The sequence below is a fragment of the Mustela nigripes genome, chromosome 3, assembly GCF_022355385.1.
Source record: "Mustela nigripes isolate SB6536 chromosome 3, MUSNIG.SB6536, whole genome shotgun sequence".
Taxonomy (NCBI): domain Eukaryota; kingdom Metazoa; phylum Chordata; class Mammalia; order Carnivora; family Mustelidae; genus Mustela; species Mustela nigripes.
In genome coordinates, this window is record NC_081559.1 from 196035631 (window position 1) to 196063187 (window position 27557).

The following is a 27557-nucleotide window of genomic DNA, read 5'->3' on the forward strand; positions in this document are numbered from 1 at the left end:
GGGGTGCACGCGGCGACACACAGGGCCCCTCTGGCCAGCGCACAGAGTTGCTTTGGAGCGCTCCTAGCCGGGCCCCGTCCCCCCGTCCGGCTGTCCTTCCAGGGGCACTGTGCCGGAGACGCATGTTCCCAGTGGCGCCCACCCACAGGGCATGCTCTGCCCATGGGCACACGGGGCCCCCCTGCATCCACCCAAGGGGGGACTCCACTGTGCTCCAACATCTGGTCCCGCAGGGACCGCCCTGCCCAGACCCCGTCCTGCCGCCGTCCCCACCCTCCCGGGACTCTTCCAGGTCCGGCCCACCCTGTCGTAACGGCGGCATCTGTCCATCCCTCTCGGAGACCAGGCCCCCAGGTCCAGAGCACCCGCTGTGACCCGGCAGCTGGACCGGTGGGAGGAGCAGGGGTCCTGCCTGCTGCAGGCCTGGCCTCGAAGCCCGGCCCCATTCCTTACTAACCGGGTCGTGGTGGGTGAGCCCTTTTGGCTCCTTGAGACATGGGGTTGCCACAGGGCCGAAATGAGGTGATGGGTGTTGAGGACAGGTGGGTCAGTGGGAAATGGTCAGCAGGTAGGCGCTGTCCCTACCCGTCCTCCAGGAAGCTCGGGAGAGAGAGGGCCCCTCCCTGACCCACACTGTGCCCTGTGGGGTAAGCGCCGGCCTCGGGGGCCCAGTGTGAGGTTCCCCAGCTGGAGCCCACCTGGAGGCAGGCAGCAGAGGCCCTCGGGGCCCCAGCGCAGCATGTGCAAAGGAGCTGAGGCAGGGTCCACGGGCTGGACTTGCAGGGCGGGTGGAGCTCTCCTCCCTTGAGATGCTTGCTTCCCCTCTGCCAGAGGCTGCGACAGCTGGTTTCCTGAGGCAGAAAGGTCTTCATCCCACTCCCCAGGCAGCCACGGCCCCTGCTGGTGGCCTGCGGGGGTGGGGTGGGGGCGTGATGCGACTTGTGGGAGGGCGCAGGGTGGGGCAGCTGTGGCACGGCCCGTTCTCGCCCCCAGGCCTCGGTGCTGGGGCCAGGGCGGCAGGAAGCAGGACACGGTCGGATGACGTCGAGTGCCAGGGTCACTGGGCCTTTGGGAGTCGGGGGAACTGCGAGATGCCTGGAAGGTGGGGTGGCGGTCGGGGTGTGACAGGCAGTGGTGACGGTGTGGCTGCCTGTGCGCATCTGTCCCTGGGGGACGGGAACGGCGGGACCTCCCGTAAGACAGGTTCCGTCTACACAGCGCCCCGGACACGGCAGACGCGAGAAGTGCTCGCGGGTGAAAGCTGGCAACGGGCTTGGCAGCCGGTGTCGGTTCGGCGACGGTCGCGGGGCTGGTTCTGCCGAGGCCACGCCCGGGATGCTCGCGGCGGCGGTGACGCCGGGGACCATGAAAGCACAGAGACAGCGGGACAGCGGTGGGGACGATGGTGCTGCCGATGCCAATGGCGGCAGTGCCGGCGCGGATGGCGGTGATGGCCGTGGCGGTGTTGCTGGTGACAGTATGGGGGGTGATGGCGGCGGGTGCGTGGCCGACATCGGGGCTGTGGTGGTGGTGATGCGTCTGGGGTCAGTGGCGGTGTGATTACAGCATTCGCTCGGGGACTGCCCATGGCAGGGGCGACGTGGCGGTGGCGACGTGGCGGTGATGGTGGCCTTGCCCATGCGTCGTGCTGATGGTGGCCGTGAGGGCGGCGGTGGCCACGGATACATTGTCAGGGGCATCGATGGGGTTCGTGCGACGTCGTCTCGGCCTCGGTGGCTTCGGAGCAGCTGTGAGGGCACAGACAGCAGTGACAGTGAAGGCGGTGAGCTCGCGGCCCCCTCCCTGTGGGGCCTAGGGCACGCCCGTGGTGCAGTGGCCAGCCGGACCACAGCGATCAGTGTCAGATGCCCCTGGAGTGGAGAAGATTGAGTGGGAGGCTGTGGCATCTGGGAGGGCCTCTTGGAGGCCACCAGGCTGAGCAGGCTGTGACAGGCGGCAGGTTTGGGATCTGTCGGGGGACACTGAGCACAGAGCCTGCCAAAGGCAGGCCGGGGAGGCGCTTCCTGGATGAATGAGTAAGCGGACCCCTGGCGGAAGTGTGGGTGCCAAGGCAGTGATCCATCAGTGGGCAGAGGTAGGGGACAGGAGGGACAGAGCTTGGACGGAGGGGTGCCGGGGGGAGTTCTAAGTGAGGTGACAGGCTCAGGTTGGGTCCCAGGGGTGCAGGCCTCTGAGCGGGGGGGAGGTTAGCAGATGGAGCAGGGTCAGAAGGCCAGACCGCTGGCTTGCAGGGCTGGTGGGCCAGGGTCCCACGCTCTCCCAGAGGCCCAGGTCTGCCCCGGGTGTGGTGGATGTGAGGGGGAGAGCTTGGACCACGGGAAGGACCAGGTCTCCAGGCCTGCAGCCGGGAGCGGACTCCGAGCGTGGCCGGCCCAGGGGGCAGAGAGGAGGCCGGCGTCTCCGCATCGTGGGCAGAGGCTCCCGGGACAGAATCCTGCAGCTCAGACACCGGCCGCACCAGGAGGGCCACCCATGTGCAGGAGCGCAGGCCAGGTCTCACCCAGCAGCACGCTGAGCGCGACCCTGGTCAGGCAGGTGTCCCTCCCCCAGGGTCCACGTGTTGCAGATATCAGGATCCTCCCAGGACCATGGGTGTTGCCCCCAGGACCTGAGCCAAGACTGGATAGAACTGACCTGGGCCAGGCCATGGCGGGGCAGACACGACCTGGCCTGCAGGTTCTCATGAGCTGGTGGCCAGCAGGGATAGGTCTGGGCACAGAGGGAGCTCAAGGAGGCTTCCCCAAAGGACCAGGCGAGCGAGTCAGCCAGGGGACAGGAGGGACCATGGTCAGAGACACTGGCCAAGGTCTAGGGCTGGAAGCAGGAGACGGCGCCTGTGTGCTGGGTCCCCGCTGGCTCCGTGCAGCTGGCGTGGGCCGGCAGGTGCAACGGGGCCGGGGGAGCCTGGGGGTCCTGACGAGCTCCGGCTGTGGGCTGAGGCAGGACCCAGGGAGAGGGGTCCTAGCGCAGAAGCAGGGTAGAGCCTGAAGGAGGGGTCTGGTGTAGTGCTCGGGAATTCACAGGCTATCCAGGGAGGAGACTCAGCACAGACCTTGATCTGTGGCTCAGAAGTCAGCAGGGAGAGGTGGGGGGGTAGGCCTTCTGATGGGTGAAGTGTGATTTAGCGGGGCCTCGTCCTAGGCTAGAGGGTGTAGGGAGCACGAGGGGAGGCCAGCCCATTGATGATCTTGAAGACCAGGCTGGAAAGTCCTGAGGGGCCTCTAGAAGCCTCTGCAGCAGATACTTTGCCCGTTTCCGGTTACCCTATTGGACTGTGCTGTGCCCACTCCGGCTTTTTTCGATTGTGTAGGAGGCTACCTATGAGTCATTCACACTCCAGTGTGAATTAGCCCATCAAACCCCAGGGGACCCTGACGGTTCTCGTCCCGTAATAGACCTGCTCCGTGGGCCAGCAGGAGGTTTCATGAATGCAGTGAGTGCCCTGGTTCGGTGGGTGGACGGATGGACGGGCCGGCTGTCAGAGCACCCTCTCTGTTACCGTCCCCTGATGTACTATGAGCACCAGGCCCAAAGCAATGCGGCCCCACGTCTCCCACAACAACGCACTGGCGGAGCCTTGGTTCTCCCCTCACAGGCCCGGCAGCTCAGCGCCGAGAAGCTGGGATGGAACCCGCCTGAGCGGGAACAGTTCCGCCTTCTTGGGCTGGGCACGGGCCAGAAGGCGGGGGGCCAGAGGTGCCATGGGCTGAGCCTCCTCCCAGGGTCTGTGACGCCCCTTGGCTCCCACGCATCCTGAGCGGGGTTGGGGACCAGGCCCGCTGCTGATGGCAGCCTGCTTATCTTCTCTGAGCCGCTCTTGGCCTGGGACACGGGGACAGGCAGCGGCTCCGCTCTGAGTGCTGAGTGTGCGGTGGCGGGGGGCAAGGTGGTTCTGTCCCGGGAGCCCCTAAATGTGGCCCAAGGAGAGCCCCTGAGGAGCAGAGTGGTGAGGTCAGGTCAGGGAGGCTGGACGGGCCCCCGGGGCCCTGGGGTGTCTCAGTGGGGAGGGGGCCGTGGGAGCTTTGAGCTGAGGACGACATGCCTGGCTTGTTTTCTGGCACTGTGGGGAGGCCGGTCGGAGCTGCTGACGGATGGGCCGTGGGCGTGGGAGAGGGCGAGGGGTGAGGTGGCGCCGAGGTTGCCATAGGCAGTGGAAGTTCAGGGGGCGGAGGGCTGGCTGCCCAGTCTGGGCGGGTGCCCCCACCGCTGAGCCGGCAGCAAGGTGAGCAGGCTGGGCCCGGGCCTGCCCCACCGGAGGAGGCTGCAGAAGAGAACGCTGAAGCCGTGAGCAGAGCAGAATGGAGGAGGAGGTTGTGGGTCAGGGACCACCTCACTGCGGGAGCCAGGAGCCGGCTGTGGCCACGGTGGCTGTGGAGGTGAACCAGCCTGGCCTCCCAGCAGGTCGGGCAGTGTGATGGTGGAGGCGTGGCTCTGCTCTGGGCGCCCTGGTCAGATGGGGGAAGACACAGCCCCCCGCCCAAACCTCCCCTGGACTCAGGCATGGACGAGCTCCCGCTCTCACCCTCTGGGTCTCCCTGCCCTCCTGGTCCTGAGGGTGCCACTGCCCCAGCTCCTCCTCTCGCCCTGGACCTAGCGAGGGGAGGAGGAGCAGGTGTCACTGACCCAGATTCCTCAGGCCTGGGCTCAGGGAGGTGGGGGAGTGGCTCCATGACCCAGATATTCCAAGTTTTGGAAGCTCAGTCAAGAGGCAGCACATGGTCTCCCAGTGCAAGAGGGGAGAGTGACCTGCCTGGGTTGCAGAGACGGGGACGGGGTCCCTAGAGCAGGAAGCACTCCGGTCAGACATGGGAAGAACTTCCAGATGTTGGGGTACAAGAGGAGGCCTCCTAGAGGTTTTGCTGGAAGAAGGACTGAGAATCCCCTGGCCTTTCCCGGGTCGGAGGGGGAGCCTAAGACGCCAGCGACGGGGCTGGGGTCAGGCACTGCCTATCTACCTGTCTGGTTGCAGGTCAGCCCCTGGCTGACGTCTGCATGGCACGGGAGGCTTAGCTAGCCCTGGGCGCCCCGCATGGCCTGAGTTCTTTTCCTGGTGTGTGTGGGGGTGGGGGGAAAGGGCAGGGGAGCCCCTGGGCATGTCACCTCTCTGTGCGCCGCGTCCCGGCTTATCCTTGAGGATCCCTCGGATGTGTCCCCCGCAACCCAGGAGTTCGGAGGTTGTGTGCCTGGAACGGCTCCCGACAGATAAGGCGGGGCGCTTGTCCTCGGGCCCCGCCGCTCGCGCTGTGTGGCCCTGGGCGAGGGTAGCTCCTCTCTGAGCCTCAGCGGCTCTGTCTGCACGGGGCAGCTGAGAGCTGTCATCGCGCTTCAGGGACAAGTCGCACGGGGAAACCCTTATCACCCAGGAGTGGGAGGGAGCAAGGCGAGGGTCCCCGTCCCAGCCTCCCTGACACAGGCCGCAAGGGCTCTCCGCGTCAGGGAGAGGTAGGGCCCGAGGGGGGCCGCAAGGCAGTCCCACAGGGTCCCACGAGCCCCTGAGCCCCCCTGCAGAGTGAGCACCTCAGCCTGCCTCCTGGACAGCTGGCCTGGCCCAGGGCGGGGCCCTTCTCGTGTCCTCTGTGACCTGAGGCTGCGGGAGGCCAAAGCAGGCAGCAGCCCCCCCCCCCCCCCAGGAGACCGATAAACTAATTAGCGCCCTCCTCAGTAGCCCGGGCTGGCGTTCTCCCAGGAGGTGGCCTGCAGCTCAGCCTGGCGCCCTGCAGGCCCGGCAGCCCGGCTGCAGACCAGCCCAGCCGGCCTCACCCCCCCGCCTCGGGGTGCCGTTCCCTCCTGGGCTCCCAGGCTCGAGAGCTGGTTTCCGGATGCCCCCGCCCCTCTCTGTGCTCGGAGGAGGGGAGCAGAGGCGGTGTTCACACCCGAACACTGAGAAGCACAGCGGGGACTGGAACCAGGACTGGCCAGCCCCAGACGCCTGCTCACAAGGACAGCTCTAGGGCTGATGTCCCGGACGAGCACGGAGTTGGAGAGCGGGTGGCGGCCTGGCCACAGACAGGGGTGGTCTGTGTGGCTCTCTTGGAGTGGCGTTGTTGGCTATCTCCTGGCCTGCGCCGTGGTGGCTGGCTCAGCATCTGGCCAGCAGCTTGGGCACGTGGGGACGGTCACATGTGCAGCTCCAGGCATGAGGACAGGGAGCTTCTGGCGGGAAGGGGCACACAGGGGCTATGGCAGGGGCCAGCGTTGGCCAGGGCTTAGCGCCCCATGCCCGTGTCCCACGTGGGGCCCTCATACTCAGCGAGGCCCTGATAGGCCTCTGGCCAACGGTGTGGGGAGCACTAGGCTGGACCTGGGGTCTCCCGGGGAGCTCCAGGATGCTCCAGGACCCTGCACTCTTGGGCTCCTTCCATTGTCCTGCTCCTGGTTTGCAGCTGATGGTCTCTCCGTCTCTGGAGGCAGGACATGGAGGTCTCTTGTCTTTGGGTGCGGCTGCCCCCCGCTGTGACTAATGGCTGCTTCCGCACTTATCTCGTGGAAGGGCCCCGACATGGATGAGCTTTGAGCTCCCCAATCCTGGGCCCTTTGAGCTCAGGCCACAGTGCTCTCTTCTCCCTGAACTCTAGACAGAGCGGGCCAGCTGGAGCTCCGGGGTGTGGTGGGAGTACTTTCCAGGGCCTGAGCCCCGGGGCTCCCGCAGAGCCTACGACTGACTCCTGGGCCATGAAAGTCTGCCTGGCCGCCACCGTGAACTCGGCTAGCCCGATTGGGCCCCAGGGGCTAGCCCCCAGTTTTTCTTCTCCGCAGAATGGGGTCAGGTCCTTCCCTGAGAGAAGAGAATCAAGAGAGCAAGGCCACGTCCAGGCTTCGGGCCCGGCCCAGCATACATCCCTGCCCCCCGGGGCCCGGAGCTCAGAGCAGGGATTGTGTAACATCTCCTGGGCACCAGCACCAGCCCGGGCTCTCCGATCCCTGCAGCCAGTGACCCTCCTCGTTCCCGGAGGTGCTCCCGCGTCCACACAGGCACCGTGCTGGGGGCCTGGCGGTGTGTGCCCGCTGCACCCTCCCCGTTCTGCAGCTCAGGAAACAGGAGCTAGCAGCGAGGGTAGGAACTTCCCCAGGTGGCACCCTGAGGAGGTAGCCAAGGCTGGTGGATTGCAAACCCAGGTTTTGAGCAGAGGCGGCACTCCCAGGGTGTGTGTGTGTGTGTGTGTGTGTACACACCTGCCGGGTCAGGGCCCCCATGGGGAGAGCACTGGTTAGGGAGCTGTCAAACCCAGCCTGCCGGGCGTGCAGGGCCGGGGAAGGCAGTCCAGCTGGCGATGGCTCTCTGCGGCTCCCTTGTGCTTGGGCTCTGAGGCCTGACACCACCCACTCGATTCTAGGGCAGGTCCTGGGAAGACCCCCGCTGCAGAAACCTGGAACTTTCCCGGAAGTCCTGAGAGGAGGCATGGGGTCTGAGCTATCTGCGGGAGAGCGCAGGCCTTTTGTGGCCCTGGGTTCGCAAGACCCCTCCAGGCTGTGGATCCCCAGGCAGGGTTTCCTGCTTGAGACATGCGGGAGTCCCCTCCCCCGGTCCCTAGTCGGCAGGCCCAGCGGCTCTCGCAACCCCCACCCCACCCCGCAGGCCAGGGGCTCCAGCAGGCAGGGCCAGCCCAGGGCCAGCTGTGGTGGCTGGACACTCCTAAGTTCCTGGGCAGGCCGGCGGGCCTTGCAGGGATGGGGACTGGATCTACAGCGGCGACCGGGTTCGCCGGCGGCCCCGGTGTGGAAATGGAAAGGCGCAATCCCGGCCTCCAGACCGCGGGGAAGGCTGTTGTGTCCCCGGCCTGGGGCGGCGGACGCCAGGGGCGACCAGCCCGCGGAGGGGGAGGCGGGGGCGGTCCCAAGGTCACCCCGCTGCGCCGGGCTCCGGGTTCCGGGCGGAGGCGGCCCCCCGCACCCCTCCCGGCGCGCCCCCGCCGCGCCCGCCGCCCCCGGCTCCGCTGGGCTCGGCTCCGCTGGGCTCGGGCTCGGGCTCCGGCTCCCGCTCGGGCTCCGGCGCTGGCGAGGGGGGGGTGTGCGGCGGGCGGGGCGCTCGGCGGGCGCGGGGCCAGGGCTCGGCGGCCCGCGCTCCCGAGACTCGCTCTCCCGTGGCTCGGCGGCGGCCATGGGGCGCGGGGCTCCGGGGGCCGGCGGCGGGGCGGGCGCGCGGCTGCGGGCGCAGGTGCGGGCGCGGGCCGGCGGGGACAGGGGGCCGGGCCGCCGGCCGCCCGCCGCTCACGCCGCCCCTGTCCCCCCCCAACCCCACCCCGTGTGTCCCGCCCCCCAGGCCCTCCTCCCCCGCCCCCCCGCAGCTCGGGCCCTGGTCGTGGCGCGGCTGCCGCACGGTGCCCCTCGACGCCCTCCGGACGCGCTGCCTCTGTGACCGGCTCTCCACCTTCGCCATCTTAGCCCAGCTCAGCGCCGACGCGGTGAGACCCCGGCCGGGACGCGCGGGGGGCGCGGGGTGGGGGCGGGGAGGGGGCCGCGGGGCGGGCGCTTCCGGCGCGGGAGGGGCCGGACCCATCCCCGCCCGGTCCGTGCGCCCGGTCGGTGTCGTGGCCCACTGGCCAGCCGGCCTCTGGAGAGGGTGGGTGGGAGCCGGGTGGGTGGCAGCGGGGAGTTGGGGACCGCCCGGGAGAGGCTGGGCAGCCCCCCCTCTCCCCCAGGGGCCGATGGGTGAGTGTCCCCCACTCTCCTTGGAGGCATGGACCTTGGACGGAACCCATCCTCACGGGAGCCGGGCAGGCTGGGCCCAGGCTTTTGAGGACTGGGGGAGGGCTTGGCCTGGCGGAGTCCGTGTACCCCTTCACTTGGCAGTGCGCCCCTCAGCTGGGCTGTGGGGCCCTGGCCTACCAAGCAGAGGAAGGGGAAGGAGCTGCCACCTTGGCTGGGAGACCTTCCCCGCCCTCCCCAAGTGGACCCTGGTCTTTGGAGGCAGCCACATCCCCAGGTCAGGGTCCCTGGGTGGCTGAGTGTGCTGGGTCTGGCCCAGGTCCACGGCTCCGCTGGGGAAGGCCCCATCATCTCAGGGGCCTCCTTTTTGTTCCTGTGATACTTGTGGGGGCTGCTGGTTTCTATGGCAACGGCATCTGGGGCCAGCTCCCAGGCTGGGGCCCTGGGTGCTGGGCTTGGCCCCCTGGGGCTGAGGGGTTGTCTGTTGCAGGGCTGAGCGCCATTCATGGGTCTCAGGAAACACCCCCCCCCCGCCCTACTCACTGAGTCCCCCGAGGAGGGAAAGGGGCTGGGGTCTTCACTCACTAAGACCCCGGGTCTAAGGCCCGTGTGGAAGGATCGTTGAGCAGCAGATGTGGAGGACAGAGTGGGGTGGGGGACTAGGCTGTCCTGGTGTTTGGGGCAGCTGGCCCTCATCCAGTGGGGGCGGCACAGCTCTCCCTTCAGGGGATCCTGGGTTCAATGTGAAAGATGGCTCCGGGCCTTTCTGAGAACGTTCTGCCCACCACCCTTTGTCCAGTGGGACACGGGTAGGGAGAGCAGTGTTCCCCATGGGGTCAGAGCCCAACGGGACCCTGGAGGTCATCACTACTAAAACCTTCCGTCGGCAGGCAGGTAAACTGAGCCCTGGGGAGGGCGACTTGCTCAAGGTCTTGGGGCAAGTTGCTGGATGGGGGTCTGTGCTCTTGGTCCTGACTTTGGGGTACTCTCCCCCATTCTCCTGTCCCTGTGACAGGGCTGTTGGTGTTGTCGGTTCTGGGGAGGGCTCTGAAAGCTGCAACCAGGGGCATCCCAGGGACTGCCTGGAAGAGGTGGCTTTCTGCTTAGGTGGTCATCAGTGGTACAGCAGCAGACTTCTGCACAGGGGAGCAACCAATGGGACTTGTGACTTCCTGAGTCCCTGCGGGTCCAGACCCTGCAGGACGGGGTCCCCAGGTGGCCGCCCATCCTTCGGAGCATGGAGAGGAAGGACCGGGGGCAGGGGAGCCTTCCGGAATGGGATGTGTGCCCAGGGTTGGTGTGGCGGAGTGTCACCGCACAGGCTGGTCCCTCATACACACAGACTCCAGCCTCGTGCCCTGTCACTCTGAGCCTCCCCCTCTGACCCCTGCCGTCAGACGGAAGTGACAGCCCTGAGAGTCGGGCCAGCTGAGGGGGGTGGGGGGAGGGCCCTGCCGGCCCAGGGTTTGTGGTGTGGACCGCGTGCCAGTCAGTGCCTTCCGCAGAAGGTGGCGTCCCACCAGGGGCTGAGCTCTGGGTCAGCTGGGCCATGGAGGCCGGGTCTGGTGAGGGTCAGGTGGCCAATGCTGGTGAAAGCTGGTGGAACCAGGAGCAGAAGGCTTGGGGCCCAGGGCCTTGCCCCCAGCCTGGCCTGCACCCGGGCCGCTGGGGCCAGGCATATTGGAGGTCGATGCATCAGGCCGGGCAGGTCTCGGTCTGGGAGGGGTTGGAGGTTTTGTTTGGTATGGGGGTCGGCAGCCACAGCTGGGGGGGTTCTAGTGTCAGCATCTGTGAAGGTGGGACCCCAGCCCGGTATCCCAGAAGGGGAGCTGAGGCTGAAGGCACAGCCGCTCACAGGGGCTGGAGTCACCCAGGGGCTTTGGGGCTGAGGGCAATGTGCCTGGCCACTGGGAGCCTAAGTGTCTCCAGCAGTAACTGGCACAGTGGTCATCTCTCCCCGACACTGGGGCCCCCCACGGGCATGCGCATGAGCTCAGAGCCAGAGCACCAGAAGGACCAGGGCTCCGCCGCCCACCTGGTGCCAGCCTGCCAGTGAAGCCTGCGGGCACCTCCCTCTCTTCCTGGCCGGCTCTGGCTCCGGGGCTGACCCCAGAGACCCTGAGTGGAAGGGCCCAAGCACAAGGGTGAGATCCCCGTCATGCCGCCTGTGAGGGGCTGGGGCCTGTGCCAGACCCCAGTCCTGCCCAGGGGGAGCACGGGGTCTGCGTCCAGACAGACGGGGTCTGCAGCAGCCCAGGCCAAAGGGACAGGTGCCCTGGGCACGGCGACAGCTTCCTTCCCTCCCCCGGGTGGTTTGGGAAGGGAACACCAGGAGGAGGTGTCTCGTGGGGCCTTGAGGGGCAAACAGGAGTTGGCCGGCTGAGCTGAATGGAGAAGAGCAGTGGTCGTGCCAGGGAAGGTGAGGAAGGCAAAAGTCCGTGGGGGACAAGGTGGGGCTCGGAGGGCGGGGCAGGGGAGCAAGGCTAGTGCTGGGGAGTGCTGAAGCTACACCCCAAGGGCCGTGGGGAGCTGCGTGGTGGGGGGGTGACAGGGTGGCGGTGCGATTGTGGTCTCGGAGGGTTCCCAGCAGGAGTGGGGACAGAGCAACCCAGCCGGCAGGTGGGGTGGTGGCAGAGGTGGGCCGGGCCTGGGGCAAGACAGGGCGCCACTCCCTCTTCCCTGGCTGGGGTGGGACGGGCATGGGGACTGGGGTCTGAGCAAGTGGAGGCGTCGGGAATCCTGGGGCCCGGAGTGGCCATGGGGACCAGGAGTCCAGGGGTGGAGAGGGGGTGCGGGGCTCCCACCCCAGGAGCCAGGGAGGAACGAGCTTCCAGACAGGGGCATGGACCCAGGCAACCCCCCACCGCCACTGCCACCCGAGCTCTGTGTGGAGCCAGACCGTCAGAGTCCAGCTGTGCCACTGGCCGCTGGGTGGGCGAGTAGTGGCTCTGAGTCACATCTGTGAGGGGGCGATGCTGTCTGGCTCCGAGCTGCGGTGGGGCCTGGACAAGGGAGGGATCCACAGCCCGGCGCACAGCCTGGCAAGGAGGAGCACTGGAAAGCCAGCTGCTGCCATGATGTGCTCGGAAGTGTGTCCCCCACCTCCCCGGGGTCAGGGCTCAGCGTGGGACCAGGGGCCAGGACTGTTCTGTGTGGGAGCTGTGAGCCACGGGTGGTGTTGGAGCAGTAACAGGACAGCAAGGACCGTGCTCAAGGAGGGAGGTCTGTGTTTCGGACGTGTTGGCTGCGTAGAGGGTGCAAGAGGAGGTGGACAGTGCGGAGTTGATGGGGTAGAAACCAACGGGGACCTTATAGACAAAAAAGAACTCCTGGGTGCGTGGGGGCCCTGTTCCCCAGGGAGTCTCCAGATGGGGTGATGGGGCAGAGAGACGAGGGGCTGGTTCAGACGGAACCAGGTCAGTGAGGGCCCCTGGGAGGTGGTGACCTCTACGCTGAAGGCAGAGACAGCCATGTGAAGGTCAGAGGAAGAGCACCAAGCAACAAGAGGAGCATGTGCAAAGGCCCTGGGGTGGCACCAAACTTGGCGAGGGAACCAGTCTCCGGTGGGAGGCCGGCTGGCTTCTGCTCTCTGTGTGTGGGTTGGGGCCAAGCTCCTGCCCAGAGATCTCTAGTCCAACCCTCCCAATGAGGGCTAGAGCTCCTTGGCGCCCTGCCCTCTAGTTCTCCCTCCTGCCTTCCCCACATCATCCAGAGCCCGCAGGCCGGGGCTGTCGGGAGTGACGGATGAGCCGGGTGGAGAGGAGAGAGCGGGCGGGCAGGTGGGCAAGCGGGCCGGCAGGTGGCTGCCAGGCTAATGAGAGCAGATGGAGGCAGATGGCCACAGAGGTCGGGGCCGGAGCCAGCCACAGAACGGGTGTGAGCCACTCACTTGGCCACCTGTGACTCGCGTGGCCAGCCGGGCTTTGAGGTTCCCTGGCGAGTGCAAGGGTGTGAGCCATGGCCCAGCTCCCCCGCTGCCCAGGGACCTCTGGCTCCCCGTGTGGAAACAGGTTCACCCTGGGCCGTGAATCCCGGGACCTCCGACTGCCTGGCTGACCTTGGCTGACTTTCTCCCTTTTCCCAGAGCCTGCCTTCCGTGTCTCCATTCATCTAGCCAGCCACGCGGCCTGTGTCCGAGCCGGGCCTGGCCCGAGGGGTTCAGGAACGTGAGGACGTGGGGCTGTGGGACCGGCAGTCCCCTCCAGCGGTTGGACCCGGGCTGGAACCCAGCAACACTCAGAAGGGCGGGGGGGGGGGGGGGGGGGGGCGATTCCGGTGTGGGGAAGGGCAGCCCAGGCCACGGGGAGGGCAGAGCATGGTTTCGGCACCGTGCTGTCCGTGGGTGGGAACAGCAGTGCGAGGTGCCGTGGGCTCCGGCTCCGACTCTGGGGGCCCAAGGGAGATGGAAGGCGCCGCCATGGGACACGAATGCGGGGCCTTCTGAGGCCGGTGAGGCAGGAGAGCCTCCCTGGGCAGCCCGCCTGGGTCGGCGGGGTCAGAGAGCTGCCCTGAAGAGCGTCAGCCTACTCAGACCGGGAGCGGGGACAGAATCGTCCCCTTTAGAGTGGGGGAGCTCCTAGGAAGCCCCACACCCGCAGCACACCTCCTCCTCTCTCGAGCGCAGAGCCTGCAGGCTGGGGACGGCCGCAGGGACCGGTGTCCGTCCCTCCGAGTGTCCTTGGCCCTCCACCAAGCGACCCCTGTCCACTGTGCGGCGGCCCTCTGTGTGCGCTGGGTGGGTCAGGCAGTGACACGGGGCTGAGCTCGACCGACTGGGTGCTTGGGGCTACGTAGTGGGGAGCAGCCGGGCCCCCCAGCCCAAGGCCCCCCCGAGAGGTACCACGTGACAGCTGGGAAGGGTGTTCTGGGCAGAGGGACCGACAGCGGCCACAGCTCTGCCTCGGTGGGAAGGAGGAGGTGGCCGGTGCCGGGGTCAGGCCTGGCTCAGCAGGCTTTGGAGCATTTGGACAGCTAGGGAGGGGATGGTCGGGCGGGGGTAAAACCCTGAGCAAAGCAGGGTTGCCATCTCTAATGGTGTTTTACATGGTTCTCCGGCAGCGGCTGGAGAAGAGCCGTGGGGGCCGGGCTCAGGCAGGAGTGGGTGTGCAGTGCTGGGATCCGGCAGAGCAGGAGGGAGGGGGAGGGAGGAGCGGAGAGCAGGGGTGCTTGGTGGGGCTGTGGGGCAGCAGGTGCTGGGGGTTGGAACTGGCGTGGAGGCAGCAGAGGCTGGACGGATGCAGCTGGTGCCGAGGGGCCCTTCCAGGAAGCCCGGGGTCCTGCTCTCGGCTGGTGTTCCAGAAGCACGCGGCCGGGAGAGCTGTCCCTGTGGTGGGGCTGGCAGCCTCATGAGCCGACTGTGACGGGGGACGTGGTCCTTCTCTGGAATGGTGGGGGGTCCGTGAAGTGCAGACAGAGCCTTCAGCGCTAGGCTTGGCAGGCGGCTCTGATACCAGTGATGGGAGGTGCACAGACCCCGCCCAGGGGCCAGCCCAGAAGCACGGGCAGCGCAGGAGGGGGGTGCGTGGGGGTGCTGGGGTGGAGGGGGAGGCTCCCCAGCACCCCCCAGCCTCAGCCTGCACGGGCCCGGCCCCTCACTCTGCTCTCTCTCCGCCCCGGCACCCTCAGAGCATGGAGAAGGTGATTGTGCCGTCGGTGACGCTCATCGTGGGCTGCGGCGTGTCGTCCCTCACTCTGCTCCTGCTGATCATCATCTACGTGTCTGTGTGGAGGTGCTGCCTGGCGCGTGGGCCCGGCGGGGGGGGGTCGGGCACGGGGCGGCCGGGGTCAGGTCCTGTCCCCTCCCCCTCTGAGGACAGTCGTCGGGGGGTGGGCTGGTCCGGAGCCCCCTTCCCAGTCAGCAGCGCCACCCCCCACCCCGTCCTCTCCTGCCCAGGCCATCAGGGATGGACCGCCCCACCGCCACCCTCCGCCCTCCGTCCCCCTCCCTCCCCGACGGCCCCCACCTGCTCTCCGAGTGTTGCCCCCTGGATGCCCAATGGCGGGGTGAGCGGGCACAGGCCCAGGGTGAGCTGGTTGCCCTTCTGCTCCTGTCTTCCACTGCCGCCCACGGGAGGAGCCACGCTTTCTCCTGCCCTTTGAAGGCACTGCCTGACCGGTACCAGCAAGTCCGCTCCCCAGCCCAGTGCCCTGCCCTGGGGCCTCAGAGCCCCCAGATTCCATGTCCTGTCATGTGGGTGTGCATGTCCACAGTCCTCTCGGAGCCTGGGTCATGGCTCAGGGCAAGAACCTCTGCTCACATCCCTGCCCCCCTCCCCCGGGCCGCAGGGCCTCATCGCAGGGCCCTGACCACCTCCCCAGGCAGGGCTGGGGCAAGGCAGCCATGCCCGGCCGACCCCAGCTCTGGGGGAGGGACGCACGTGAACAGGCCTGAACCCGGGCCCGTGACCAGGATGGGCTCAGGATGTGAAGGGTGTGCGAGGGCAGGTGTGGGCCTGGGGGCGGGTCTTGTCTCCCGCCCCCAGAGCCCTGGTGGAGCCCCACTGAGCAGAGGGTTAGGACAGGGCGTCTGAGTCAAGGTCATCTGCCCCCACAGCTGCACAGCCCAGAGCTGATGCCGCCCCCGAGGCCAGCGAGGAGAGATCGATGTGTGTGTGTCGATGGTGGGAGGCGGAGCAGGCGGCCTGTGTTCCCTGCCCCGCTTCCTGCCGGGGGGCAGAAGCCGACCCCTACTACTGGCCAAACCAGTAGGTGCCCCAACGGCACCCAGTGGTGGCCCTCCTCCCCAACCCCTCCTCAGAACACCTGCCCCAAACCCCCCACCGGCCCAGCCCCTCCCTGGAGGCCTCGGTTTCCAGACACCTCTGGGACCGGGGACCCGGGGCCTGACACAGCGTGTCCAACCCTCCCGGCTGCGGTTCTGAGGGGCTCGCCGGTGGTTTTCAAAGCGCCTCCTTCCTGAGTTCTGCTGGCCGAGTCACTGCCCCTGTGAGCTGTGGTCGGGAAGGTGGCCTGATGGTCCCCACGAGGAAATGGAGACCAACAGAGGGAAAGTGACCCACCCAAGGTCACATCTCGGCCCCTGAGGCCCAGCCCTGTCCCCTCTGCCCACCTGCATCTTGCCCCTCTGGTCTCAGCCGCAGCCCTGGCCGCAGGTGCTGTTCCCACCACGCATCTCACAGATCCAAAGACTGAGGCACAGAGGGGTTGAGCCCCTCGCCCAGGGTTCCACAGCCAGGATGAAGCTGGGCCGCGCATTGCCCAGGCTCTAGAGGCTGCCCTCGGAACCGCTCCGTCTTCCTCCCCCGAAGTCAGGATCACACAGGGTGGGAAGGGCTGGGGGCAGGAGGCCGGCAGGGGTGAAGCCAGGAGCAGGCCGAGAGCGAGACCCCGGAAACGAGCTGTGTCTAAGGGATGCAGAGACAGGGAGAGGATCTCACACAGAAGGGGGGAAACTGAGGATCAGCCACTCCCAGCAGGAATGGGCGGCCGGGCCCGGCAGCCTCCCGTGGCCCTCCCCGCGCAGGACCACGGGCTGGAGTTCAGTGCGCGGTAGAGGGTGCGGGGGTGGAGGTGATGGTGGCCTGGCCGGGGGGCCTGCAGGAAGGGGTGGCGTTCTAGTCTCGCCGTGGCCGCAGGACCCCAGTTCCTGGAGACGCGACCCCCCCCCCCCCCCCCCGGCCCCCCCCCCGCGCCCCCCCCCCCCCCCCCCCCCCCCCGCCGGGGCACTGAGCCGCGCTCCCCCACAGGTACATCCGCTCGGAGCGGTCGGTCATCCTCATCAACTTCTGCTTGTCCATCATCTCCTCCAACGCCCTCATCCTCATCGGGCAGACCCAGACCCGCAATAAGGTGCGTGAGCTCGGCCCTTCCCCGCACCCCCCAGGGAGCCCGGGCGGGATGGGGTGACAGGACCCCAGAATGCTCCCTGGGAAGCTGGTGCCGGCCCTTCAGTGGCCTCCTGTGAGGGGGACCTGACCTCGTGCCCCACCACGGACACCCGGCTCGGGCCGTCCCGGCCTCTCTGAGCTCCTCCGGTGGGGCGGGCCCAGGAAGGGCACCCGGCCCCGGCCCGGCCTGAGCCGCCCGCCTGCCCCGCGCAGGTGGTGTGCACGCTGGTGGCCGCCTTCCTGCACTTCTTCTTCCTGTCGTCCTTCTGCTGGGTGCTCACCGAGGCCTGGCAGTCGTACATGGCCGTGACGGGCCGCCTCAGGAACCGTCTCATCCGGAAACGCTTCCTCTGCCTGGGCTGGGGTGAGTGTTGCCGGTGGGGGGGGGCTGCCCCCCGGCCTCCGCCCGCTGTCCCGGTGGGGGGGGTGCCCCCCGGCCTCCGCCCTCGTCCTCCTGGGGCCTCCACGGGGTTCCCAGGTAAGATGTGGCGGCAGGTTCTCTTTGAATTTCAGATACTGAGTTATTTTTTAAGGATCTCCCGGGTGACGTTTGGGACATTTACAAGAAAAATGATTTCTTTTAATCTGAAATTCAAGTGCAATCAGGCGTCCTGCATTTCGTTCGCTGTCTGGCCGCCGTGCCTACAGCCCGTGGGCTCCCGCCCGCGTCCCCCTCCCGTCCCCCTCTCCTGCTCGGCACGACCGCGTTCAGGACTCCGAGGACCCAGTTTGCCCGCGCCCCGCCCCATCCCCAGGGCTGGAAGGAGGAGGCAGAGCGTGGACGCGGGCTTGGATGGCGGGAGGACCAACCCCCTTTCTTTCTGGTCCTTCGCAGGGCTCCCTGCACTGGTCGTGGCCATTTCTGTGGGATTCACCAAGGCCAAAGGGTACAGCACCATGAACTAGTGAGTCGGGGCAGGGTGGGGATGGGGTAGAGGCCGCTCGGCTCCCCCAGACCCTCCCACTGCCCTAGAAGGTGACGGCTGCTGCCCGTCTCGCAGAGGAGAGCCAAGCTGGGAGAGGCCGGGAGCCCCGGGGCTGGAGGCCGCCTCCCTCCCCAGCTCCTCCCTGGCAGCGGGCAGCAGGATGGGTGAAATGGAGGCTCGGGGCCGTCAGAGCCTCCACCCCCTCCTTTGGTGCCCGTGGCCGGGTCTGTCAGCCTCAGTTTTCCCTCTGCAGCCGTGCGACCTTCCCGCATGACTGTGGTGGCAAGGGAGCTGTGTGGCCCCGAGGAGGGCAAGGCCGGTGGTAAGGGGCCTGTTGCTCCGATGAAGTCAGCGAGGCCCCGAAGGGTCGGCTGGGCCAGGCAGGTCCGGGGCCTTGAATGCCAAACCAGGAAGCTTGGGGAGCCCCTAAAAGCAGTGTAGCGTCCCGGGGTAAGGGGAGCCAAGGCCTGCAGGGGGCTGCAGCCGCAGGCACGGGTAGGAAATGGGGAGCCAGAGGAAGGAGGTGTGGCCAGGGTGGGCCGTGCAGGCTTGGCTCGCTGTGGAGCCCCAGGGGGACAGGCCGTGGCTGGGCCCTGGAGTAGGGCCCCCTGGGGCAGCAAGGGAAGTGGACATGAATGAGGTTCCAGTTACTGGAACCCCTGGTAGGGGGCATGCCAGGAGGGAGTTACGGGCACGGCTGCACAGCTGAGAGGGCCGGGCGATCAGGGGAGCCCCAGGGGTTTTGAAGGCCAAAGACGAGTTTGACTGCATGGGGTGGACACTCGGGGCAGAGGAAACAGCACGTGGAAACTGCAGCGTCTTCACTGGGCCCGGGGCTCCTGCAGGCCGCCTCTCGCGAGGTCCAGGAGATCTGGGGGACCGTGGGGCCGGTGACCACGGCTGGTGTGAGGAGAGCCCGGGCCAGATGCATGAGCAGAGGCCTGGGCTACCTGGCCACGGGGCCTGGGTTGCGTGGGCAGCTGGGGGGCCGGAGCAGGGACCCGACCCAAAGTTTTGGCCCCGTGACCATAGGAAGGGTCTGTGAGTGAGACTGGGGAGGACATAGGAGGACACTTGGGGGGCCGGTCCGGGGCAGTCAGCACAGCCTCGTGTCTGCCAAGCGAGGACAGCCTCGCGTCTGCCGGGGTCTGCTTCTCTCTCTGTAAACTGGGATTCAAGGGGCCACCGTGGAGGGGGCTTCCGAGGGCTCAGAGGCCACAGTGAGCTGCTGTGTGCTGTGCCCCGGGGGGCCTGCTGGGTGCCGAGCTCCTTCTGCCGCTCCCCAGCGTCTTGCCGGCCTTCCCCGGGGGGCGGGGACGTCACGACTGGCCACTGACCAGCCCGTCTCCCTCCCCAGCTGCTGGCTGTCCCTGGAGGGGGGACTGTTGTACGCCTTCGTGGGACCGGCTGCCGCTGTCGTACTGGTACTGACCCCCCCCCACCGCTGGCCCAGGCTGGGCCCTTGGGGGTACCTATTGCCCCTTCAGGGTCACCGCGGTCACCAGGGGGTGGGTGGCATTCCTGGCCCCCTGGAGCTGCCCTCAGGGTACACAGGTACAGACACGGGGGCAGGGGGGCGCCTGCTATCTTGGTGAGCCCCGCTGCATGGGTAATGGACACTGGCTGGGGACTGGCCAGCAGGTCCATGTGGGCTCGCAGGCCGAGTGGCCGGACTGGGGGGGGATACCGAGCACACAGACGGCTGACCCAGGACGGCAGGGAGTGCCAGCGAGGCCTGGGGGATGGGTAGAGCAGCTAGCAGAGCCTGAGGCAGGGGGGCCAGGACTGGGCCCTTGCTTCCAGCAGCTGTCCTGCTCTGGAGAAGGAAGCGGCTGCCCGCTCTCCCTCGCCACGAGTTCCCAGACACCTTCGGGGAGGGATGCACAACAGTGCCACGGGCACACAGAGTTCCTGCCCCCGAGTTCGGACTGGGCAGGGGGAGCCGGGCGGCTGGGGGCCCCCCTGCATCCACACTGCCTGAGCCTGTCCCCCTCCAGCCCTCCGCCCCACATGGAGTGCCACACACCACTCTGTGGCTCTGTGGCGGGGAAGCTGGACACCGGCACAGGCACAGGGGAGGCTGGGGGACCCTGCGTGGGAGCGTGGGGCCATGGGCAGCGGGCCTAGCCCGAGGGTCCCGGCTCCTTTATTCCTTGAAGGGAGAGGCCTCCGTGCCGTGCATGTCAACGCGGCCCCTCAGAGACAGGGCCAGCTCACCATTTTAAAGACAGGCAACGTGGGAGCGGGGGAGGCTTAGCCAAGGGAGGCGGGAGCTCCCAGCCCCCATGTTCCCTGCCAGGGTGTCTGTAGGGCAAGGCCGGGGCCCCCTCAGGAACGTGGGGACACGCCAGTCAAGAGCGCACAGAACCTGCTGTGGGCAGGGCGGGGATGGCTGGTGGCCTGTCCCCTGTGGCTCCGGCCTTGTCAGAAAATGAGGTCACCCGGGAAAGATGCCCCAACCCCAGTCAGGCCCTCCAGGGCTGGTGTCCGCGTCTGGGAACTTTCCATTCGCGCAGGGATGAACGGCAGGGCCTGCCCACGCGGTGTGCAGGGTCGGGGGCGCTAAGCGCGGTGGGGCCTCAGGCGGTCGGCCCCTCGCCCTTCTGCGTCCAAAGCGTCCGGGACAAGGCCTCGTTCCTCCACCGGGCGGCCTCTGCAGAGTGGGAGCCCAGGGGAGGAGCCGGGAGCCTCTCCACCCAGGAGAGAAGGCCCCAGGGCTCCAGGGCCACGGCGGGGCCAACAGCTGCCGTTGGCTGTGGCTTGCGGGACATGAACACCGGGGAGCACTTGCTGGGGAGCCGGTGCCCAGCAGGAAGGAGGCAGGGAAGGTGCCATGGCAGAGAGCGCAGGGGCAGTGCACCCCCGGGAAAAAACCTAGACAGGGATGCTGCCCCCGAGACGGCCCCCGAGGTGGGCCTTTGTGAGGAGTGAGCTCCCCGTCATGGGAGGGGCGTAAGGGGCAGGGGAGCTGAAAGGCTGGGGTGGCCACAGGGCACCCCTGAGTGGGGGCGGCAGCTGGATCACCTGAGGCCCTTTCTGCCGTGGGAATGGGCCAGCACTCTAGGGGTGTGTGGGGGTCAGCCTGATGTCCGACCTCCGGACAGCTGGAACCCCAGCTCCAGAAGCTGCTGCTGCCTGGAGATGGCAGCTAGGCCTCGGGGCTATTTCGTGCAGAGCGGCTGGGGATCCCGCCTGTCGGGAGAGCCCCCACATGACTCTCTGCGTCCCCACCCTGGGGCGTGCTGGCCCCTTTTCCTGTCCACCCCCGCCGGGCGGGCCTGCCAGATCCTCACGGATGGGTTGCGCGGGAGGGTCACGTGGGGGGCGGGAGCTGGAGCATCGCGCCCCGGGTGGGGTCTTGTGGCAGGAGAGCCCTACCTAACAGCCGGGGCTCTGGTGGGGGGCGGGGGAGAGCGTCGGGGGTGCTGGCGAGCCTGTGCCAGCGGCCCCGTCTCCTGGCCTGGGGAGCGGTGTCCATAGGGCCCGTGCTGCGGGCGGGAGCCCTGGTGAGGAGCCCGGAGCCCAGAGGGCAGTACCCTGCGCCCACACCCCACTGCTCTCTGCCTGGCAGGTGAACATGGTCATCGGGATCCTGGTGTTCAACAAGCTCGTGTCCAAGGACGGCATCACGGACAAGAAGCTGAAGGAGCGCGCAGGGTAGGGCAGGGCCCACTGGGTCGCCTCACCTGCCTTGAGTCCAGAAGACCCAGGGCTCACTCTCCCCGCCAGCCCCCAGAGCAGGCAGGGAAACTGGGGCACAGAGGTCTGTGAAGGCTCACAGCCAGCCCCGACCTTGCCCTGTGCCTCAGTTTCTCCGTCTGGCCTGTGGTCCATCCTCAGAAACTGGGAAGCCAGTTGTTTTCAGGGACCCTGCCCCTGCAGGGTCCACTAGGGTGGGGGGAGGGAGCCCCCGGCCTCCGCCTTCCCCACTGTGGGGTCGGGTAACCCCCAGCAAGGGTGTGACCTGCCTGTCTTTGTGGTGCCTTCAGCCACAGGAGGAGAGTGCAGGGGACAAATAGGGCGTCCCTCCTGCATGGAGAGGCTGGGCCCAGAGAGGGCAGTGCGTGGCCAGACAGCACGTGGTCCCAAGCGGCTGGGCAATGTCCAGCAGTGAAGGCCAAGTGTGTTTGGGACAGCACCTCTTCTCCAGCCCCCCGGGGCATGGCAGTGCCGAGGTCGTGGAGGGAGCGGAGGACCGGCTGAGACAGACCCTTTCCATCCTGCCCCTGCCCTTTGAGCCCTCCTCGCCTTGCCCCTGCCTACTGCTCTGTTCGTCCCTCTGCCCTGCTGGTGTCTGCGTGGGGGCTCCGCCCCTGTTCCCTCTGTGCCCGTCCTCCATGTCTGTCTCTGTCTCCCTCCTCCTCGTCCTGCGCTCCTGGAGTACCCTGGCTTCAGGACACCGTCCTCTGGGCTTCCTGATGGCTTCTCTTCGTGGTCGGGAGTCTGCTGTGTGGCTTGGGAGGATGTGTGGGATCCGGGGGCTGGCCTCGCTGTCCATGGGCCTGGGTGCCCCTCTCCCTGGGCAGTGGGCACAGAGGCGGCCTACCCCACCTGCCCACAGGTGTTTCTGGGGGCCCCAGGGCACGCAGGCCGGAGTGCTGGGGCAGCTCGCACGTGACGCCCACTCCCCAAAGGCGCTGTGTGCTTTGTTTCATACAAGAACCCCTGAGCCGACTCTCCTGCTCCGTCCCCGTCTGTGCGGCCGAGGGCCCCGGGGTCAGGTGGGGTGAGCGGCGGGTGCGGGAGCCCAGTGTGTCCGTGTGGCTGGCCGGCTCCCCAGCCCTGGCCCGGGTGAGCAGTGGGTGCCCTGGCCCCTGGGTGCCCCCGTGGCACCCTGGCGGGTCCCCCACGGACCGGACGCTCCCTGCGTGCTGCCACGGGCTTGCTCGCGCACGCACACACGCACACACGCACACGCTCAGGGCCTGTGGGAGGACACTGGCAGCTAGCTCCCTGAAACCCGGCGCGCTGGCTGGCGGAGCCCTAGCCCCCTGGCTGGCGCGGTACATGGTCAGGGCAGACTTGGGGGCCGTGGCCTCCCCCAGGAGTTCTGCTCCTTTGTGCAAACATGGACAGATTGGCTCCTCTCTCCTTCACCCAGGCATGCATGGGGGCCGAACCCCGACAGCCCCCACCTCCCCAAGGCTCCCCTGCTTCCCCCAGAGCCCCCCCGACCCCCCAGGACCGGCCCGGGGGATGCAGGCCGACCGCTGCGGTCGGTGAGCGTTCCGCCCCGTCTCCGTGAGAACTGAGAAGGCGGTCAGCTCTTGTCTTGGGCTTTGCTCTGCACTCCCGGTCAGCTGCCCCAGCCCCTCCGGCGCGCCCTCCAACAGGCCGAGTGTGGAGCCCTCCCTGCGGCCCACGCCACCTCCCAGGGCGCCGGCCGTGCCACCTCAGACCCTCTCCTTCCCCGTGTGCGCCCGTCTCCACGCTGCTCTGAGTCACACAGTTTGTTTTAAGCTTTTTCTGTCCTCTCTGTCACTTGTGCCGTCCACTCTGGGGGTCGTCCCCCAGCTGGCCCTTCGCCAGGCTCCTCTCCCCATCCCCCGGGGCCTTGGGACATGGAGGGCTGGACAGCAGGCGCCGCCTGGACGGGACGGGTGCGGGTCAGCTCGAGAACGCGCTCAGCCGGCAGCTCATTGACGTGTGGCTGTGCCGGGGGCTGGGGTGCGCGGTGTGTGCGTGTGAGCACAAGGGTGTGCGCGTGCGTGCGCCTCTAAGTGTGTGCGCGTGTCAGCATGTGGGCGGGCACAAGCACAGGTACCGTGAGCGTGCGTGGGTGTTGCATGAGCGTGTGCGGGTGTGAGTGGGTGTCGGTGTCGGTGTGCACGTGTGTGCGTGTGTGAGCACGTGTACGTGCGTGAGCGTGTGGGCGTGTGGACACTGCTGCCCCATGGCGGCTGCAGGTTCGGGGCAGGTCAGGTCCCGTGAGGCAGAAAGCTGTGGGAGGACGGCCGGCGGGGACAGGGCCGGAGGACACGTACTGTTTGCTCTGCCCCGTGACAGGCCTGTCGTGAGAGCCCCGGGGACATTCCCTGAGAGGCTCTGCCCCACCTGCGCCCACCGCTCCCACCTCCCGCTCCCCCACCGCAGGGGCGTTGCACGTTCCAAAGGGCCAGGCGGTGCCACCGCCCCGGGCCTCCCTGCCAGCTCCCCGGCCCCCCCCCCCCCGGGCCCGCACCCGCTCTTCCGCGCGGCCCTTTGCCCCGGCAGAACCCATAGAGGCTGGGCTGCAGGACCTGAAGTGATCTCTGGGTCCCCTGGCCCCAGCCATCTGCTACCGGCCGCAGGCCGCGGGGGTCCTGCCCCCGCCGCAGGCCCCAGGCCCCAAGGAGCGTGACTCCCAGCAGGAGGAGACCCTCCTGCTCCAAGTATGGCCAGAGAAGGTCTGCTTCTGAAGGGAGGGCAGAGACGAGGGAGCCCCACCCGCCCTGCGGAGCCACAGAGCCTCGGGGTTGGGGAGGGCAGTGGAGGGCAGTGCGCGGAGCTGGGGAGGGCCGGCTTCCTGGGCCTCCACCCTAGGAGGCGAGGTGAGGCGGGTCTGTGAAGTCTCCTTCAGAAGCTCCTGTGAGGGCTTCTGCCTTGAGCCCCCGGGGAGCCTGGCCAGGGAGCTGTGCTGGAGCAGAAATGGGGCTGGGGCCGGGACGGGGACCTGGGTCCTGGCACAGGGAGTGGGGAGGGAATGGGGGGGGCGGAGGGGGAGGAGGCGGGCCTGTCTTCTGTGCCCCAGGTCGGACAGACAGGGTGCAGAAGCCAGGGGCACAGTTCTGGGGAGGGCTCCTGCCCCCGCCCCCTAACTAAGGTCCTGCTGGTTCGGGGGTCCTTCTCCAAGCTGGACTCACGGTCCTTCTAGCCTTTCTCCCATTGGGCCTGTGTCCGCCCCCCCCCCCCGGCCCCCTGGCTCCTTCCTATGGCCCCTGTGATCCTGGCCCTGCCGAATGTTCCTCTACCCCTCCCCCTGCCCACTCCCTGCTTCTCCTGCCCCACCTGCTCCTGCTTCTGTCCTGTAAGGAGGAGAGTCGGTGGTCCTGACCTCAGCCCCCACCCCGGTGATAACAGGGCCCCAGCGGCTCCTTGGAGCCCCTGCGAGCCATCTCCTGCCCAGGCGGCCAAACGCTGGAGGTCGTCATTGTGGTGAGGGTGGGGTCAGGCACATTTCCCGGACACCTGCCACACGCCAGCCGTCCCGCCGGAGCCATCTGCCCTCAGCACGCGCCTCGAGGACTCGGCACAGTGACAGCGCCGTCCGGCGGAGGCAGGCTCAGAGCCGCCACGGTGTAGCCCACAGTGGCGAACGGAGGCACCCGGCGGCAGAGGGCAGTGCCTGCCTCGGGCACTCCTGGAGGCCCGTCTCCCCTGGGGACCAGCAGAGCAGGGCCTGCCAAGAGCTGAAGCGCCCGTGGGTCTCTGTTTGTGTCTCTGCCTCCCCTCCCCTCTCCGTCTGGCCATGTCTGTCTGTCTGTCCCCTCTGTCCTCCTGGAGCAGCTCTCTGGTCCTCTGTGTTTCTCTCCCCATCTCTGTTCAGAGCTCAGAGGCCTGGCCGAACACCCTCTCCACAGCCGTCTTAGAGCTGGGCCCTGATCCCCTGGCAGCGGGGGTGGCGCAGAGAGCCCGGGGAGCTGGACGCAGGAGGGGCCGTGGCCCCCCAGCTCCCGCCTCCAGTGGGCATCCCTCCTGTGTCCTCCTGGACAGTTAGGAACCTGGGTGTCCCCTAGAGGTTCCCTCCCTCCCCGCTGCCCAGCCTCCAGGGACCACGCTCAGAGGCTCCAGCTGCTGGGCTGGTTGGGGCAGGACTCTGCTCCCCAGGAGGGACCACCAGGACCGCAGGGGAGAGGGGGGAGAGGAGGAGAAGTCCAGCAGGGGTGGGGGGTGGAGAGGGCGGCCAGGGCCAGCCCTGACGCAGCCGCCCGCTGCGCTGTCCCCAGGGCCTCGCTGTGGAGCTCCTGCGTGGTGCTGCCGCTGCTGGCACTGACCTGGATGTCGGCCGTGCTCGCTGTCACCGACCGCCGCTCCGCCCTCTTCCAGATCCTGTTCGCCGTCTTCGACTCGCTGGAGGGCTTCGTCATAGTGATGGTCCACTGCATCTTGCGCAGAGAGGTGGGCACCCCCGGGGCTGCTGCGGGCCACGCCTGATGGCGGGCCCCGAGGCTGCGCCGGCACACGGTCCTAGTGGCTCCTAGTGTCCATCCTTCTTCCTGAAGACGCCCCCTGCGCCCCTGGAGGGCTTGGGCGGTGAGGGGGGCTCTGTCCTCCTAAGTCTTTAGGACCCGGAGCCCCGGAGACATGTGCAGCTTTCAGCAGAGCTGAGCCCCCCGTCCTGAATGGGAGCAAGGGAGGGCCTCAGCCGCCTGTCCCCACGGCTGGCTGCCGGTGACAGCAGCTAAGGTCCGGGACCTGCTCCCCCCTCAGGAGGGTTGAAATGTGGAGAAACGTGCTCTTGGCATGGACGGGAGGGGCCGTGGTGAGGCTGAAGGGGCCGGAGTGGGTGGGGGCGGAACCGCAGAATTCTCTCCCTCTCCCTTTGGAACCTCCTGGAAAGATAGCAGAGTGATTGGAGAGCACTTAGATTCGAAAAGATGAGAACAGGACAAGGGTTTTGCAGTGAACCCTGGGTTTTGGGGGAGAGAGGGACAAGGGGCCATGAGCCCAGCCCACCTGAGGAAGCCGGGTGCACAGCTGGCAGTGGGGGAGGCCGGGCAGCCGCTGCATCACAGCCCAAAGCCAGAGCACTTCTAGAAGGGGCTCCCGGGCCCCCGGGATGTCCAGGGAAGGATGCTGCGGACGACTGGCGGTGCACTTCGGGGCAGCTCAGCCCCGTCCTGAGCTGGCAGCCCCGCCCCCACCTGGCATCCCCCCCGTGTAGCCCCACTGTCCCAGGTGGGGCCCTGGTCCCGGGGGCACCCTGTCCCCTGAGGCCCCCAGGCGGGGGGAAGGTGACGGGAGGACAAGAAGCCCGCGTTTTTGGTGTTGGGACGGCCCCACTGACAAGCTCCTGCATGTAAATGCCGGGGTGGCCGTGAGCATCTCCTCTGAGATCCGGAGAGCCTGTGCCCAGAAAGTCAGATCCTTGTAGCCACGGGCCCCCGACATGGCCCGAGCCGGCATCCGCAGAGAGGGAGAGGCTGCCAGCCCCGGCCCCACGCGTGCCTGGTTCCGGCCATGTTGACTCATGGTCGCGCTTCTCACTGTGGCTTCGGTGGGGTGGGGCCAGACGCCACCGACTCCCCAGGTGCAAAGGCCCCGCTTGTGGCCCTCAGCTGCCCTTGGCTGCCCAGCTTCTGAGACGAAAACGGCAGGTTACCAAGGAGGAACATCCGAGAATAGGAGGGAGCTTGTAGGAATTTAAAACCCGGGAACAGAAGCAGGACGGTCCGGCGCGGGGGTCCATGCGGGGGAGAGTCAGGTGCCCCAGAGACACCTGATTTGCCAGGAAGGCGGGACTTCCCCATCTGCCTCTCTCATCTCGCGGGTCTCACACGTGGGGTCTGGGCTAGGGACCCTGGGGGCAGAGAAAAGTCGGGAGAGGGCCTCCATCCTCTGGCCTCTGTAGGCGGGACTCCAGGGGGCCGCGCTGAGGAAGACAGGCTGGGAGGGGGCAGGTACGGGCGATGCCAAGCAGCTTCAGCCAGCGCAGTGGGCGCGGAAAATTTGGGAGGTGGATGAGTAAGGTGGTCATCTGAGTCTTCTGGGGGGAACAGAGTGGGTGAGGCTGGCCAGGTGGCCTTCCTGGAGGAGGAGGCCATGAGGCACTTGGGGAGACCATCTGTTTTTCGTGCCAGTGGAGAGAGTGCTTTCCCTTTGCTGTCTCCTGGATGGTGGCCTGCCTCCACTGGGCCCACGGGAGGTGCTTGAGATGTTTGCTAGGTGGTCAGTGAGTGCACGCACGGGAAGAAGGCACACCTGCCAGGAGGCCAGAGGCTTGGCGGGTGCCTGCGGCCCCGGAGCCAGCGAGACCCCAGCACCGCCTCTCATCAGCTGTGTGGCTGAGGGGAGTGGGGACAGGTCCCCAGGTCTACGCTGGGTCTAGGTCTGGGAGCCCGGGACCCCCAGCGTACCCTCCTCCCAGAGCTCCCCCGCGGACTCCGGATGCCTCCTCCAGGACCCCCTCCATGCTTTC

General features: G+C 67.8%; 1 protein-coding gene across 3 annotated transcripts in view; it reads left to right on the forward strand.

The window, feature by feature from the left end:
• ADGRB1 (adhesion G protein-coupled receptor B1) overlaps positions 1-27557 on the forward strand; it is a 75656-nt gene that overhangs the window by 40222 nt on the left and 7877 nt on the right. The window contains exons 1-9 of one of the 3 annotated variants that reach the window (XM_059395243.1): positions 8157-8176; positions 8282-8423; positions 14293-14396; positions 16374-16476; positions 16728-16878; positions 17350-17419; positions 18798-18864; positions 21012-21097; positions 25366-25537. In XM_059395243.1, the coding sequence (XP_059251226.1) occupies positions 14296-14396; positions 16374-16476; positions 16728-16878; positions 17350-17419; positions 18798-18864; positions 21012-21097; positions 25366-25537 (750 nt within the window). In that variant the 5' untranslated portion in view covers positions 8157-8176; positions 8282-8423; positions 14293-14295. Of the gene's footprint in view, positions 1-8156; positions 8177-8281; positions 8424-14292; positions 14397-16373; positions 16477-16727; positions 16879-17349; positions 17420-18797; positions 18865-21011; positions 21098-25365; positions 25538-27557 lie in introns of those variants that run through there. The other 2 variants (XM_059395241.1, XM_059395242.1) reach the window with 2 other exon arrangements.